We start from the raw sequence: 16,849 nt of genomic DNA, 5'->3' as shown, positions 1-16,849 counted from the left end.
TAGATGTTTACCTGGTCCGTGGTGGGCGGAGCTTCTGCAGGTTGTGCCTCTGGTTGTTGGGTGATTGGTTGGGAGGTCGGACTGTCCAGGTCTCGTCTCTCTGACGCTGGTTCAACATCGGTGGAAGAAGGAGTGACGTCCTCAGCAGGTGGAGACGGAGCTTTGGTTGGTTCCTCCTGCTGTTCCTCCACTTCAGCCGGACAGACGTCTAGCAGGCACCTGGTGAAGGAAGGCAGAAGATAAATCACATGATTGGATCCCTGTCTGACCTGATGATCGTCCACAACAAGAGGCAAGTACTGAAGCAACACCACTGACTAGCGCTAGATGCTGGATTAAACTTACTCCCTTTCAAAAAGTTCTCAAGAAATATTAACCGTCCTTCTACTGTTGGAAGTCAAACAGGAAGGATCCAACAGCTTCAACTGCAAAGATAACTCAGAGTTCACCCAGACTGGATGATAAATAGTAGAATCTGAATGTACATAAGAAGCACGACAGTACAGATTAGTTATGGTAGCCTGTGTGGTGAACTTCTGTTGTTGATGGTGATGTTAGAGGAGAAGATTGCCACCGAAAAAGACATTTGTTGTTGTCTCTGAGTTGAACCAATCAGCATTAAAACCACAGCAGGTTTTCATGGCGGTTTAGGAGGAGAACGGACCAGAAAGAGGTTCTACTGGAACATACAAGGTTCGGGAAAATGACTGGTTTTAGAATGAATGGTTTTTAATCTGTTATTTTACCGTTTTTTTTTTAAATCACTGGAACATGTGGACTATCGTAGTGCGACCTGAACCATCTCTGTAGAACTTCTTTCAAAAAAACGTACCAACTTCAGCATTGCTACTTCTTAGTAGCACTGAAAAAATGCTGAGCAAGGCTTGATGATTGGGTGAACCCATAGAGGACATCTTCCCTCTTGATGTTCTCGTCCAATAGCTTCTTCTCGTCACTAACATCACCATCAACAATGTCAAATTTACCAAATAAGTTCATTAGCTTAGCAAACCTACGTTGCTCTTTTTCCTGGAGTTATGTCCCTAACCTGAATACTGTCAGCAGTATTTTGGAAAGTTTCTACTCAGGTATGATACTTGCATAGTGTAGCTAAAGTAGCTAGCGCTGGCTAACGTGTGGACCGGTCAGTGTTTCCAGTAAACTAGCCAGTGTTCAGGAGGCACGAAAATAAAATAACGAAATTCGAATCAGTGAGTAACAAGATGACTCACTCCATCCATCTTGGGTCGAGTTTACTAAGCTTCAGGTTCAAAAGTGCATATGCATACAAAGTCAACAAAAAATGAACTTAACCCATTTACCCCAAATGACCATACAGTATGTAGACTCAAGATAGGTTCTAATGAACAACACATTGAAGACGTCTTCAAATCTAAACATCATCTGGACACCAGTTCAGAGGATAAATGAAAAATCTGGACAGTTACTAGGATCAGATGGTAACTCAAACTATAATAAAGGTCAGTGGGTTTGGTTTTCTTGGGTCTTCAGCACATTTCAGTGTATATTTGTCAAGATATTTTCACTCTGGAGCAACTAAACAACCAAATAAAGGTGATGTTCATAGGCCCTACTCTACTATGGCTGAAAATATATCAGTTTATGAAGGTTCATTGATTTCATATGATACCCAGTAAACAGGTTTATACGGTGGAGTTTAAAGCAGTGGTTTGAAAATGAGGAAAGTCAGAGAGTCTCTCCTGAACCAGACTTAAGTCGCCCTGTGAAGGAACTTTAGCAACTCGTTGGTTCAAATGGGATTAACTAAACCTAAAAGTTCAATATTTTGTCAGTAAAAACACCGACCTACCTTCTGAGATCTGTCCTGATTGACAGGAGAAAAAAAGCAGAATAAAGTCAAGTTTAGTCTCCAGAGAGGCTTTGCAGAAGCAGACCATCATCTGTTTGGGCCTAAAGAACTATTTAGAAGCGAAATTCCATTAGCGTTCCAGCTAACTGTAGGCTAAAGAAGCTCTGCCAAGAAACATGGACAACAGAACATGATTTAGATCCTGAAGATTGGACCTCCCTGAGAACTACGTCTGGTCCTCTAATGACTGCTGAGACTCATGGGGGTCCAAAATGTGTTTCAGCTTTTAAAAAAATACAATGAAAGAAGTTTCTGTCCACATTTGGAAGCTTCTTTCATTGTTTTCTGCTAACAACAGGCCAAATTATCCCCCTGAACTCTCCACCGTTAACAGCTGAGAGACGTCCAGACGATGTTTAACGTTGGAGATGTCTTCACTGTGTTGTTGTCAGTCGGTCAGACTCCATGTTGAGCCAACATCTGAGCATTTAAACGGGTTACCGTAACGCTGAGGGATTCCTGGCTAATTTTGACTCTAAACAAGATTCAATGAATCCTCCCTCTGGACCTGACCTGGGGTCAGCTGGACGGTCCTAATACACCTCCACAGAGAAAAGACTGCCAGTTAAATCCTTCATCTCATTACTTCTGTCCCAACAAAGAGCTTTAAAGCACAGAGGAAGGCTGAAACGGATTTAGTGGTAAATTAAGAAGTTTACCTTCAGGCTCAGTCTGTTTTCAACCTGTGAGGGGGCGGCAGGGCTACAAGACTTAGAGGAAGTCTTTCTGTCTCTTTAGCAGAGGTCACCGAGGCAACAGCCACAGAAACACTAGTTTATTACTAAACATCTAGAGGGTTTGGAAGCAGAGAGGTCTCACCCACTATCTGTAGTTCTGTAGAAAAATGTGTTCAAAGTTTAGTGTTTTCCAGAATGTTCTAACATTCCATTGTAACGCTGTATCTGCGTTGTGGGTTCGACCACTCTGACTCTAACCCCGTCATGTCATTCTGCAAGTTTTCAGTCATTTTCAATCATTTTCAGCTCATTCTGAACAGATTTAAGTAATTTTGAACAAATCTGACTCATTTTGGGAAGATTTTTGGACAAATTTTCTGCAATTTTGGATCATTTACAAATAATTTTGGACCATTTTGTAATCCTTTTAGTCAAATTTTGAGTCATTTTGTACATTTTGAAATAATTTTGGTCACTTTTTGAGTAATTTTGGGAAGATCTTGTCATTTCTGACAAATTTTGTGTGATTCTGGACAAATTTTCTGCAATTTTGGATCATTTTCAAGTCATTTTAGACACATTTTTGAGTAATTTTGCATCATTTTTAAAGCACTTGGATGGATTAAGTGTCATTCTGCAAATTTTCAGTCATTCTGGATAATTTTTAATCATTTGAGAGAAATTCTGACTGATTTTGGAACATTTTCCAGTCATTTCAACTATTTTCATATCATTCTGAAATAATTTTCATCATTATAGATAATTTTCTGTAAGTCTGGATCATTTCAGACATATTTTGAATCATTTTGGATCATTGCTGAATTATCTTGGACAATAAGGGTTTGGAAGCAGAGTGGTCTGACCCACTTTCTGTAGTTTTGGAGAAAAATGTGTTCAAAGTTTCGTGTTTTCCAGAATGTTCTAACATTCCACTGTAAAGCTGTATCTGGGTTGTGGGTTAGACCACTCTGACACTAAAATCTAGACCATAAAGTATTACAGAAACAATAGAAAACTCAGTTTTTTCTGCGTTGGACCACTCTGCTTCTAACCCCCTCACCTGCTAGTTTCTACCTTCCACATACTTGGACGATGGACATTAAGTTTGTGTTGGAGTCTGGACTGAGAGAAACTGAGATCTTTGGACACCATGTTCACTTTGGGTCTCCATTGTCATTGCATGTCCTTCTCTGATTGGTCATCCTCTTATCACCTGACCTAACAACAGCCAAGAACTACTAAACTCTGTGGGATGGTTTTTAAGGTCGGGGATGAAGACGGGTCGGTATGAAGGCAGGACTTCAGCTCACCGTAAAAAGCCCCATGAAGTCTAAAGCTCAGTAGATCAGATCAAACCAACTCTTAGATGTCTTCATCCCGTCCTGAACCAGATTACAGGGCAGCGTCTCTCCATCTAACTGCAGGTTCAAGCCTCCTTCTAATCACAGCTGAACTTACTGATCAGGTATTTTCTCCTCCTCAACAGTGCTTTTCTTATTTTCCTCTGTTACTTTATTTTCCTCAGGACCCATATTGTCTTCGCTGTCCTCCTGCAGGTTTTGTAACCTGAACAGCAAATGAGACGGAGATTCCCTGTCAGACGGTTCTACTAGAGTCAGAGAGGAATGAGCTGCTAAAGGCGACGGCGTTTGAACCAAGCAGACAGCAGCTAAAAGATGGTCCAGAGCTGCCATGGTTTGTGTCCACAGGGGAGTTTTTGGATGTGAGGACTGCTTCTGATTGGACGAATGCTTCTTTCATGGGCAATCTGCTTCTGAATCAACATGAAAACTGATTTGGAAATTTTCAATATCTCAAATGAAGAATAACAACAGTTAAAAGTTTTCATGATGTTTTCAGATGCGCTATGTCATACTGGACACCTGTGATTTACAGAAAGTCGCCTCAACCCAAACTTTATGCTGACTAGGAACAGTTAACATGACTCAGCATTTCTCAGAGAGGCACTACTAGATTAGAAGTATAGAAGTAATGGATCCTGTGGACACCAACCAAAATTTTGCCAGCAGAAGCTGCTCAGACAGTAGATAATAAAGTTCAGTCAGAGGTTGTTTGTTGTGGAGGATCACTGAGTTTAGCAAATATTAAACACTTGGAGGCCTCATGTTCAGAGAAGACCTCATAACAGCATCTCTAGAGTAGCAGCTAGCATCACTAAGCTAGTCACTAATATACCTATTGTAGCCACTAGCATTCTGAAGTTTGTCAGTAGCATCCCTGTGAAAGTAGCTAGCATCGCTAGGCTAGCCACCTGCATCCGTTAGCTTGTCCCTAACATTCCAAGGTTACTAACCAGCAGCATTGGACATGATGCTTATACTGAGTAGCAAGCTAAGTTAATAGTTGCTCTACCTTAGATGAAGATTCACTATTCCAAGGTTGCTAACACCCATGGGCTAGCTACAAGTCATTAGCATCTTTAGTCACTATATCTGTAGGCTAAATCCTGCCTGAGCTAGTGGCTAACAACCCAAGTATAGCAGCTAGCATTCCAAGACTAGTCACTAGCATCCCAGGGCTAGTCGCTAATATTCCTTGACAAACCCATAGCATCCCTTGACTAGCATCTAGCATCCCTCTGCTAATAACAAGAAGTAACTTGACTACAGTGAAGCTACTCCCAGAGAAATACAGCAAGCTAATCTACAATAGCATGGCTGAAGTAGTTCACTACATCAGAAGATAATTTACCAACATAATTAGTTTCATTTTCTTCATTTACTACCCCGAGGCAGTAAAAAACAGGTAGCTAGCTAGTAGTTAGTGGTACTGATGCTTAGTTCTTTTTATTAAAAATGTTCATGAAAATGTAGCTTGTTTGGACACGACCTGCTGCACAGCTGGATCAATAAAACCTACTGAACAGCTGTTTGATTGAGAAAACAGTGCTGTCACCACCGCGTAAATGAGAAATGGAGTTAACGAGTAACGCTGCTGCATGTAGGGATGCTATTGTCCAACACTGATTAAAAACTACAGAAAAGATTCTCCTCTGGGTAACTGAGTCGATCCAGATGTTGGAGGAGCTTGGATCTGGTGTCACTGATGTATCTGACCAGAAGCTGCAGCAGCATTAGCAACTAGCAGCTAACAGCAGTATGGACTTACTCTGGATCGTCTTCGTTCTCCTCCTCCTGGATATTGGGGAGTCTGTGGAGGACAAACAGGAAGTGGAGGTCTCAGGTCAAACTTTAATGTATAAACTTTTCATAAAACTCTCTTAAAAACTGCTTGTGCCAGATACAGTGAGACACTACAAAGATCTTTTCTGGTGAACTCCTGTTCACAGATACAGGTTGGTTTGTTTAACTCACTGTTCGTTGGACTCTGGCAGCGTTTCGATGATGATCTTGGCCGAATGTTCCACCTCCAGCTGTCGGACCGCCTCCTCTGCAGCTTTCCTGGCCATTTCTTCGGCCACACGAGCCGCCTCCAGTCGCTCCTGTTGAAGTCTGAAACAGGAAGAAGTCTGAAACTCAAAAGTTTAAAGCCTCAGTTGTTCTCTAGAGATAAAACCACCAAGCGACACGTTTCTGTTATGAGGCCGATGTTATAGTTTCTAAGTTTGTGAGGGTCGACATGAAATAAACTTCATCACTTTCACAAACTGTCTCTGCCTGTCCGGACTAAAACACCATCCAGGAGTTTTCAATCTAAAACCAGGACAGGAAGTGTCAGTTTTGGGGTCCTAAAGCTGGGAAGTAAAGCAGATGCTTGGTGTAAACACAGAAGTTATGATTTAAAAATGGAACCAGATTAGTGGAGACTTTCTGCAGGTCTACTTCCTCCTCTGAGCCTGAAGGTAAACCTCTTAATTTACTGTTAAAGACCTTGTGGATTTGGGAAGATGACGAAATTTACGTCACATGGACTCTTGGAGACATAGAAATCTTAACACCAGCCTCAGGAGGCGATACTTAAACCACCCTAATGTCCTGCTAGCTTCACATTCATCGCACAGATACCAAACGCCTCTAGTCTCTGAGGTTAAACAGACAGAACAACTGTTTTTTATCCTCATAGTACATGTGGAACAAACCCACCGTTCCTCCATATGAGCCAGAACTGCCTCTCCAGCCTCCTTCTTGATGCTTTCCATCAGTGGAGTTAACTCATCCATCTGTGTTTCTGCATCTTCTTTCTGCAACTAGAGAAACCTGGTTATATTCAGCTCTGAATCACAGATGAAGTCTTGTGGCGTCTGCTCTGGAACCACCACAGAACCCTTCCTTCGATGGGACGTCTGGCTCTAAGATAGTGGTGCTGAAGAACCACAGAAAAACGGTGATGCTGAAAGTGAAATGGTTTCTTATCTAGAAAATTACTACCATGGCCTCATGTTGTCATTTTGGCCGAAGACCTCAAAACAGCATCTCTAGAGAAGCAGCTAGCATCACTAAGCTAGTCACTAGTATACCTATTGTAGCCACTAGCATTCTGAAGTTTGTCAGTAGCATCCCCGTGCAAGTAGCTAGCATCCCTAGGCTAACCACCTGCATCCCTTAGCTGGTCACTAACATTCCTAGGCCAAGAACCAGCAGCATTGGACATGATGCGTAAAATGAGTAGCAAGCTAAGCTATTAATTGCTCTACATTAGATGAATATTCACTATTCCAAGGCTGCTAACACCCATGGGCTAGCTACAAGTCATTAGCATTTTTAGTCACTATAGCTATTGGCTAAATCCTGTCTGAGCTAGTGGCTAACATCCCAATTGTAGCAGCTAGCATCCCAAGGCTAGTCACCAGTCGCTAATATTCCTTGACAAACCCATAGCATCCCTTGACTAGCATCTAGCATCCCTCTACTAATAACTAGAAGTAACTTGACTACAATGAAGCTACTCCCAGAGAAATATAGCAAGCTAATCTACAATAGCATGACTGAAGTAGTTCACTACATCAGAAGATATTTTATCTACATAAATAGTTTCATTTTCTTCATTTGCTAAACTAAGGCAGTAAAAAACAGGTAGCTAGCTAATAGTTAGCCTTATCGATCCTTAGTTCTTTTTATTACAGCTAGCTAAACTAGAACATAGAGGACATATTTTACAGTTTTCATTTATTTTGGACAAATTCTGAGTCTCTTAAGGTAAATTTAGAGGCATTTAAAACAACTTTTCAGTAATTATGGACAGAATAAGTTGGTCTGGAGGCATTTTGAGGCATTTTGGAAAAATGTCGTGAATCATTTTGGATTAATTTTGAAAAATAATCAACAAAATGTTTACTTTTTTAAAAATCTGATATGGAGACATTTCTGAGTTCTCTCTCCTTCTTCATGATGTTCTGGTTCCACAGAGCGGCAGGACTTTAGGTTGTAGAGAATAAAAGCAGTTTCAGCCTCACCTCCTTCTTCTCTTTGGTCTGCTTCTTGGCCTCCTCGTCCTCCACGTCCTCCAGAACCAGGTCGCTCTTCTTCTGGGCGACGCTGACTGGACGCCACACAGCAGGAAGATAAGGTTGTATGTGTTAACATTATGGAATGCTGTGGTAGCCTTTATTACTGAGGTGGATGCCATTAAAACCCTGAATATAACATGATGATATGTGAACAAGGATATAAGGGGTTCTTATCAAAGAATCTGTTAGGAGATCCTGTAAAATCTGCCGTATCTACCTTTGTTTATATTAAATATAATTAAGTGTTGTAATGCAGAAAACAGGATTTTTGAATGTTAAAAACAATAAACTCTATTAACCCTGGTGTCGTCCTGCAGGTCAAACTTGACCCGTTTTAAAGTTTGAAAATGTGGCAAAAAAAATATTTTCCCAGTGAAACTTCTGATGTCCACATTTTCAACATTTTTAAGAAATCTTTGAACATTTTTTGGTGGAAAAAAAGAAATGTTAAAAATGTTTTTTAAGAACATTCACAAAAAATCTACCAAAATCCAGCGAATTTCGCTGGATTTTGGTTGATTTTTATGTGAATGTTCTTAAAGAAAATATTAGAAGCTTTACTCATATATATGGAATCACTTTAGATATTTTTAGGAATTTTTTGAAAGATTTTTAGGAATTTTTTTGAAAATATTTACAAGAATTTTCTTGCCAAATTTGTGTTTTTTTGTGTTTTTTTTTTTTTTTAATAAAATTTTTAAGGGAAACTTTTAAGTAATTATTGGAATTTTCTTCCTGAAGGTTTTGCAAATTTTCAGAAATTTGGGGGATTTTTTTTGCTCAATTTTTGGATTTTTTTCAGACAAGGAAACAATATTTTTTGGTGCTCGTACATGTGGACAACAGGAGGGTTAAAAACAACAAACTCTATTAAAGTGTTCTGTCATTTAATGAATGTTTGGTTGGTGGGTTCACAACAAAAACTCTCAACAATTTTTTTTCCAAATAGACTTTATTTTCATGAATATTCAGCAAAAAAAGTGAATTGTTTGCACTGAGTTAGCTGCCTTTACATCAGTGGAAACCTTTAAAAACCTGAAGAGGAAAAGCTGTCTGAGCTTCTGCTGCTGCTGAAGCTGGACTGGGATCAGTTTGTCTGAGTTTATTTTACTGTAGCGGACTATTTACTGAACAAGGCAGCGTGTTAAAGACTTAGTGGCAGGTCAGAGCTGATTAGGAAAATCACGGCAAACATGTAAACTCATCCAATCATGTTGTTGGTGTAAACAGATGTCTCAAAGACAAACTGATTTCTGTTTTGGTTTGTCAGTTTGAAAAGTGAAACATGATTGATGCCTCCAGAAAGAGGTCTGAATGTGGCAGGGCGTTACGGTTAGATAAAGTGTAGGTAAATTAAATGCATCGCGGCTGTGCAAACAGTGAAAGCAGCTTGTGGAGCGACTCTTCCTGCCTCCTTCTCCTTTTATTTTAAGGGGCTCTGGCCTCCTTTCCCCCCTGAAACAGAAGGAGAAGAGCAGCCCGGTTAGAGTCGCCTCCACACCGACACCAAACCCTGCCGAGGTAAACCCACCAACCGACCAATCAGATTGTTAGATTACTGTAGACCGAAAACTGAATAAACTCAACTGAGGAAACATAGATTTAAATAATGTAAAATCCTCATTTACAGGATCTCTAAACTCTGAATCCTATTTGGAAATCACCTCTGATACACAACAGCAGTGAGTACAGTCCTGATGAATATAACTTGTATCACCTCACAGTAATCAGATTACTTCTAGGAAGAGCAGGAGAGTATTTGCGCTGAAAAACTACCAGTTTAGATTTCAGATATTAATATTCAGGCCCCACAGCAGGAACTCAACACTCGGTCCACCTTTTAGTACTGAGATCCTAAAATCTGATTTCTTTAGTATTTCGTAGAACTTCTAGCATGAAGTTGTTCTGTTGGGTTCAGGTCGGGATTCTCACTCTCCAGGTCCTGGTTCCACTCAGTTCTAGTGGAGAAGCTCTTGTTGTTCTTTGGACGTTCTCCTGCTGGAATATTCCTCATCTTTCAGCTCCTGGTCAGCCAGTATTTTGATTTATCCTCATCTAGAAGTGTCATCTGTCAACTGTCAGGACTATGCATCCACTGTGGTAGTCCTGGTGAGGTTCTCACCAAACATCTGGACTCCATCTGAGCCCAACTCATTGATCTTCATCTGACCAAAGAATGTTCTCCAACATCCATCAGGTTTCTTCTCATGTTCTTCAGCAAACTTTCATCTGGAAGTTTAGTTCTGAACAGCAACCAGGTTTAGTTCTGGTCCTCCGTCCATAGAGGTTGATGTTCTGAAGGTTCCTTCACACTGTCTGAACTTCACACTAACTCTGGTTTCCATGGAGAACCCCTGAGCCAAGTCTGAAGCAGCTGCTGTCTGTTTTTACAGCTGGATGGAGAAAGTAGTTCACTGTCTGTGGAGTCATTTTAGGAGCTCTGATTAGTGGAACTATGACTCCTTCTAGACCTCCTGATTAGTGGTACTATGACTCCTTCTAGACCTCCTGATTAGTGGAACCATGACTCCTTCTAGACCTCCTGATTAGTGGTACTATGACTCCTTCTAGACCTCCTGATTAGTGGAACTATGACTCCTTCTAGACCTCCTGATTAGTGGTACTATGACTCCTTCTAGACCTCCTGATCAGTGCTTCTATGATTCCTTCTAGTTGCTCACTGATCTTCCTGGATCTTTTTGCATCTTTGTCGAGTCTCTCAGTCAGATGTTTCTCTTCCTCTGTTCAGTTCTTCTCCATCTGGAGCCATGATGCAGACATAGATAGACCCAGTCCATAGGTCCAGGACTGAGAACGTTCTGCTGTCCTCAGCTCATTTAGAACCATGTTCATCAGTTAGACTGATTGGAATCACAGCTGGACTCACTTTGGTTGTTTAGAGTTTCTACATTGGGGCCTGGATTTTTCATATATAATCTGTTCAGTTTGGAAATAATAGTTTAATTTAGAATTCTTTGGCATTGAGCTGATAGTTCACATTGATGTACTCACTCCTGTTTTGTACCGACAGCTCAGTGTGATGTGATTCTGGTTGGATTCTGGTGTTGTTGTGTTACAGTGAGATTTGTAAAGATTCTACTTACTCGTCGGTACGTCGTCATTTCCTGTTTCCTGTATGAGGTAAACAAAGATGGCAGTGACATATTCAGTTACGCTCGGCTAACCCAACTTATTTGGACTTGTAGCTTGGATTAATTCGTACAAGAGTGACTCACCGGCTTCTGTACAGGTTGAGGCAACATGCGACCGATCCCACTGATGATCCATCCCATCATACTAAACACAACAACAACATGTTTGACTAAAGTGAACATCTTAGTGCATCCTAGCACCTTCTGTTCGCATTCTTTGACATTCGTATATGATTATATTAGCAGGAAGCATCATTCACTATGTCTTTACGGCTGCTTGAAGCTAGCATGAAGTTAACAAATAGATATTAGACATAAAACCCTGCTGGGTTTGATCCAGAATGACAATCATAGAAATTTAACCCTCGTGTCATCCTGAAGGTCAAATTGACCCGTTTTAAAGTTTGAAAATGTTGAGAAAAAAAATATTTTCACACTGAAACTTCTGATGTCCACATTTTCAACATTTTTGGGAAATCTTTGAACATTTTTTGGTGGAAAAAAAGAAATGTTAAAAATGTTTCTTAAGAACATTCACATAAAAATTAACCAAAATCCAGCAAATTTCGTTGGATTTTGGTTGATTTTGTAAAACCCACATGCTAATTTGACTTACTTGGGTGGCTGCTCTGCTTCTTTGGTTGACCTGGAGGACACAAGAAAATGTGTTTAATTCCACAAAATACCATAAAATTCACTGGAGTCAAACCATAAGTTTGGCTAAGTTAGTTACCTTTAGCACAAGTTTAGTTGTTTCTGTTTTCTACATCATGAAGTGAATGTGCTGCTGTCTTATTTAGGTAGAACTGAAAAACCAAAACTTAATTTCATCGACATTTCATTTACAGATGAAAACCAGGAGAAAATAAATGACTAAATGTAGTTTTAGTTTCAGGTAATCCTAACCTCGACTTTCTCTTGACGTGTTCCTTTATTTAGCTGCATAGTTAGCATGTTGCTACAACTTTAGCTTTGAAGTTAGCCTCTTTCTGTGACATTAGCTGTGTAGTTAGCCATGTTTCTATGGCTTTGGCTGAGGAGAAAACTGCTTTCTACAATTTTAGCTGTGTAGTTAGCTGCATTTGTAAGACTTTAGCTGTGTAGTTAGCATCATCCTATAACTTTAGTTGTGTAGTTAGCGTCATCCTATAATTTTAGCTGTGTTGTTAGCCATGTTTCTATGACTTTAGCTGTGTAGTTAGTGTCATCCTATGACTTTAGCTGTGTTGCTAGCTTCTTATCAGTGACTTTAGCTGTGTTGTTAGCTACTTTCCTATGATTTTATCTGTGTAGTTTAGTAAGATTTTAGCTATGTTGCTAGCTTCTTTTCAATGACTTTAGCTGTGTTGTTAGTTGTGTTTGTATTACTTCTGTGTAGTTCAATTCAACTCAATCTTATTTATATAGCACCAATTACAGTCAAATTGTCTCAAGATGCTTTACAGAACCCATATGCCTGAACCCCCACAGCAGCCCTAAGGAGACAGTGGCAGGAAAACACCCTTTTAACAGGGAAAAAAAACCTAGAGCAGAACCCGGCTCTAATGTGGGGGAACCATCTGCTGCTGGCCGGGTGGGTTGAGAGGGACAGAAGAGGTAGAGGGATAGAGGTAGAGGGATAGAGATAGAGGGGTTAGAGGTGGAGGTAGAGAGGTAGAGGGGTGGGGGGCAAGGACCATAAAACACACAATTTGATACATGCACGATAAGACAGATGATACATGCAAAGTGCAACTAACCCTCTATCTCTACCCCTCTTCCTCTACACCTCTACCCCTCTACCTCTACCCCTCTACCTCCACCTCGAACCCTCTACCCCTCTATCTCTATCCCTCTATCTCTACCTCTCTACCTCTCCTGTCCCTCTCAACCCACCCGGCCAGCAGCAGATGGTTCCCCCCACATTAGAACCAGGTTCTGCTCGAGGTTTTTTTCCCTGTTAAAAGGGTGTTTTCCTGCCACTGTCTCCTTAGGGCTGCTCTGGGGTTCAGGCATATGGGTTCTGTAAAGCGTCTTGAGACAATTTGAGTGTAATTGGCGCTATATAAATGAAATTGAATTGAATTGAATTAAATGGAACATTTTATAGTTTGATAGATTTGACAGAAAAGGCTCCAACACACCTGCAGTTTCTTGTCAACAGGTAAGTAGGAGAAGATCTCATTGGTAAGAGACCAGAGAACGTCCACAGACTTTAATCAATAATAAACTATAAAGGACTGCAGTGTCTTGGTCCTTAGACCTTCTTCATGTGGGAGTTATCTTACATTCTGATAAATTAACTTTTAGGTTCTTTACTATTTTGTTTAGTTGCTGAATATTTTCTATGTAGCAGCAGAAGATGTCAGAACATCAGATACTGGTTAGAACTCTGTCTTATTTAAATGTCTGGCAGCTGTAATTTTCAACATGACGACACTAAGAGTCAACTCACTTCTCTGTTTCTGAGTTTGGTTTGGAGGCTGCAGGAGCTGCTGGAGCTTCAGCTGGAAGAAGAAGGAAGAAATGATTTATTCTAGAGATGGAGGTCAGAAAGTCACATTAAACTGGAGGGTTAGAAGCAGAGAGGTCTGATCCACTTCCTGTAGTTCTGGAGAAAAATGGGTTCAAAGTTTAGTGTTTTCCAGAATGTTCTAACATTCACTGTAACGCTGTATCTGGGTTGTGGGTTTGACCACTCTGACACTAAAATCTAGGCCAGAAAATATTACAGAAACGATATAAAACTCAGCTTGGATGTTTTCTGACCACTCCGCTTCTAACCCCCTCATTCATGATTTGGTTTCCTGGTCATGAATCCAGTTGAGAAAACAAACATGTCTTGGTTTCAGATTGCTAGATAATGAAGTACCTAAACCAGAACATGTAAAGCTACACAGACCTTCCTAGTTAAGGTTAAACGTTAAATATCTGCAGTGATGTTTGGGACCTTTAGCTGCAGCTGGAGCCTCGGTTTTCTGGTTTCCATCTGTCTTTGAGCGAACGTGGATCTCTGGCTGAGGAACGACCTTCTCTATTCCATGTTTGATCCACTCCATCATACTGTAAACGTCACAAACACATGATTTAACCAATAAAGCGACTCTACTGAGCTCAGAACATCCAGATGTTTATCCTCCTCCTTCACAGCTCCATCACACAAACCTGGATTTCTGGTAGACGAATGGTTTCTGCTGTTCACTTTATTAAAAACAGAGATTTTGTTGGGTTGTGAAGAGCTCAGAATAGAGAAAAAATATATTTCTTGGTGCCTTTGAGAAGTTTAATATGGAAAATAAAAACTTTCTGTGTTTTCAAAAATAGAGAAAAGAACTATTTGTCAATAGATTCTGGATTAATGCACTTCTGTCTCTTATTTCATGACTGATTACTGATATTCTTCATTTATTTTAACAGTATATTTCCGTGTGAGCTGCTTGTTTTGGACTTCAATATGAAATAATGCTATTTATCTGCACCTACCTGGGCTGAACAGGTCTGCTGTCCTCCTGGTCCGACTCCACCTCCACCACGATGATCTGAGGCTCTGCAGCTGGAACTGAAGAAGGAGAAGATGAAGAAGAAGATGTGAGCAGCAGATCAAACCTGAACTGAGTCTGCAGGAACATTCAGAGCTGGTCTCACCTGGAGCTGCTGCCTTCTGACACACCTGAGAAGAAACAAACACCTGGTCAGTCACATGACCAGCAGGAGAGGAGAACACAACAGTAACATCTGGGCTGCAGCATCATGGGAAATGTAAGAAGTGATATTTTTTTTAATGTGTTGAAAATAAAATACAGCAAATTTTTAAAATATATTTAAAGATCCAAACATCTGCAGGTTTGTGGAAAACACGGAACTCAAACTTCTTTTAGGTTTCAGGTTTTATTGAACTCTTAAAAGTCAAGAATAATTCTGAAAAATGAAATATTTCAGATCAGAATGTTAATTGGCTTGAGATTATTTGGGATTATCTTTCTGAACTAGTGTAGATATGTAGATTGTAGATTTTTAGTAATGTTCAGGGCTGCAAAACACTCGAAAGAGTGTTTGGCAGCCTACTATCCTGGAACATCTACTATCCTGAACTTTACCAAGAATCTACTATCCTGAACTTTATTAAGAATCTACAGTCTACTATCCTGAACTTTACCAAGAATCTACAGTCTTCTATCGGGGTAGATTGGTGCATCAACAAGCACTGCTGCTGCTGTCCTGTTAGAGAGTACTATTACTGCTTCTATGTAGTATGATATGGAGTAATATCTGAATCAAATAAGTTTTTTCACTTCAAATTTTATCCAGTTATTAAGTTTAATAGCAGACTTTGGCTAAACGTTTATGTTTTTCTAGTGCCCACATGGAGTTGAATATCAGAACTCTCAGAGAACCATGAATAAAACAAAATAAAAATAAATTAATCTGTTACATGAACGTTCTCTCTGAAATCTTTACCTTTACCTCAGCCGGCTGCTCGGCTGCAGGCATCTCTTTGGCCTTCAGGTCCGGCTGAGGAACGACTTTCTCCAAACCCTGAGAGATCCAGGTGATCATCCCCTTCCTGTGGAGGGAACACCATGGTGGATTATCAGTTATCAGTCGACACCATGGGGCGCTGCAGAGCTCAGAGACGGGTCATAAAGGCACCAGGGGGCGCTGCAGAGCTCAGAGACGGGTCATAAAGCAGCTCAGTATCTGGCATCCTGACAGTGGAGGGGATTATGAAGCAGCTCACTATTTGGAATGGTGGCAGTTAATGGGTTTGAGAATGGCTCAGTATTTCGCGTCCTGCCTGCTGATGGGTTTTTAAAGCAGCTCACTATCTGGCATGTCTTTACTCACTCATCTTCAGGTTTACTGTCGGGGAGAACAGAGGAACATCAGAATCAATCCGCAGCTCCCAACCTTTACATCTTTAACAGTTTTCTTCTTTTACAGTTAGATAAAATTAAACATTAAATAATAAAACAGAAACACAAACATTAGAAGAACATTCCTGTGAATCCTTTTTATTTGTCAGCTGGGAACTGCTGATTCAACACATCTGTTTTGTAGAATCTAATAAAGTAGTGTTGTTTATATGTCATGGTTGTAGAGGGTGGTACAGGTGTGTTTACCTGGCAGGTGCAGCTTCCTCCTGTGAGCAGACATGATGGATAAAACAGACAAATGTTGTGGTGACACTTGAGAACAGGTAGGCCTGTAGGATCCAGGATCAGCAGCTGTTCATCTCATCGTTCAGCTGCTGCTCCTGGATCCTGCTACAGAATCTGATCCTGGGTCAGTCGTTCTGGTTCTTACCGAGGCCGTGGAGCTAGCTCGGCTCAGTTTTGGTGAGAGGGCAGGTTGAGGCAACGCACTGCTGATCCACGTCAGGACACCGGCCTGAGAACCAGGCAGCGGGCTGAGGATGGAGAGAAGCAAGCTAAATAATGTAGCAGCTAGTTTATCTCTGTTTAAGGTAGCATTGTGGCAAATTACTTTTTCAGGCTAATATAGTGGCTAATGTTTCTTATTTACACTAAAATGGTGGCAAAAGTAATTTATTTAGGCTAAAGTAGCGGCTAATGTCTTTTGTAGGCTAACACAGATATTAAGTTTAACTTGTTTCTCTAATAATAATACTTGTTTAGATTAGTGTAACAGCTAATGTTATCTTGTTTCAGTTAATCGTGGCAAACAATATTTGTTTTAACCAGTACAGGCTAATACAGTGGCT

At 40.5% G+C, this 16,849-nt stretch overlaps 1 protein-coding gene across 8 annotated transcripts in view; it reads right to left on the bottom strand.

Moving 5' to 3' along the window:
* cngb1a (cyclic nucleotide gated channel subunit beta 1a) overlaps positions 1–16,849 on the bottom strand; it is a 41,264-nt gene that overhangs the window by 18,519 nt on the left and 5,896 nt on the right. The window contains exons 5-22 of one of the 8 annotated variants that reach the window (XM_035955321.2): positions 16,432–16,534; positions 16,248–16,267; positions 15,973–15,987; positions 15,592–15,691; positions 14,773–14,797; positions 14,611–14,686; positions 14,078–14,190; positions 13,583–13,634; positions 11,765–11,794; positions 11,233–11,293; positions 11,101–11,128; positions 7,943–8,028; positions 6,633–6,736; positions 5,904–6,041; positions 5,698–5,739; positions 4,027–4,134; positions 1,832–1,846; positions 12–219 (exon numbers count right to left, since the gene is read on the bottom strand). In XM_035955321.2, the coding sequence (XP_035811214.2) occupies positions 12–219; positions 1,832–1,846; positions 4,027–4,134; positions 5,698–5,739; positions 5,904–6,041; positions 6,633–6,736; positions 7,943–8,028; positions 11,101–11,128; positions 11,233–11,293; positions 11,765–11,794; positions 13,583–13,634; positions 14,078–14,190; positions 14,611–14,686; positions 14,773–14,797; positions 15,592–15,691; positions 15,973–15,987; positions 16,248–16,267; positions 16,432–16,534 (1,324 nt within the window). Of the gene's footprint in view, positions 1–11; positions 220–1,831; positions 1,847–4,026; positions 4,135–5,697; positions 5,740–5,903; positions 6,042–6,632; positions 6,737–7,942; positions 8,029–11,100; positions 11,129–11,232; positions 11,294–11,764; positions 11,795–13,582; positions 13,635–14,077; positions 14,191–14,610; positions 14,687–14,772; positions 14,798–15,585; positions 15,692–15,972; positions 15,988–16,247; positions 16,268–16,431; positions 16,535–16,849 lie in introns of all 8 variants that reach the window. The other 7 variants (XM_055006678.1, XM_035955320.2, XM_055006796.1 and 4 more) reach the window with 7 other exon arrangements.

Source organism: Amphiprion ocellaris, chromosome 1, assembly GCF_022539595.1.
Source record: "Amphiprion ocellaris isolate individual 3 ecotype Okinawa chromosome 1, ASM2253959v1, whole genome shotgun sequence".
Lineage (NCBI taxonomy): Eukaryota > Metazoa > Chordata > Actinopteri > Pomacentridae > Amphiprion > Amphiprion ocellaris.
The sequence above is the reverse complement of the archived record's forward strand: the minus strand, read 5'-3'. Positions and strand labels throughout refer to the sequence as shown.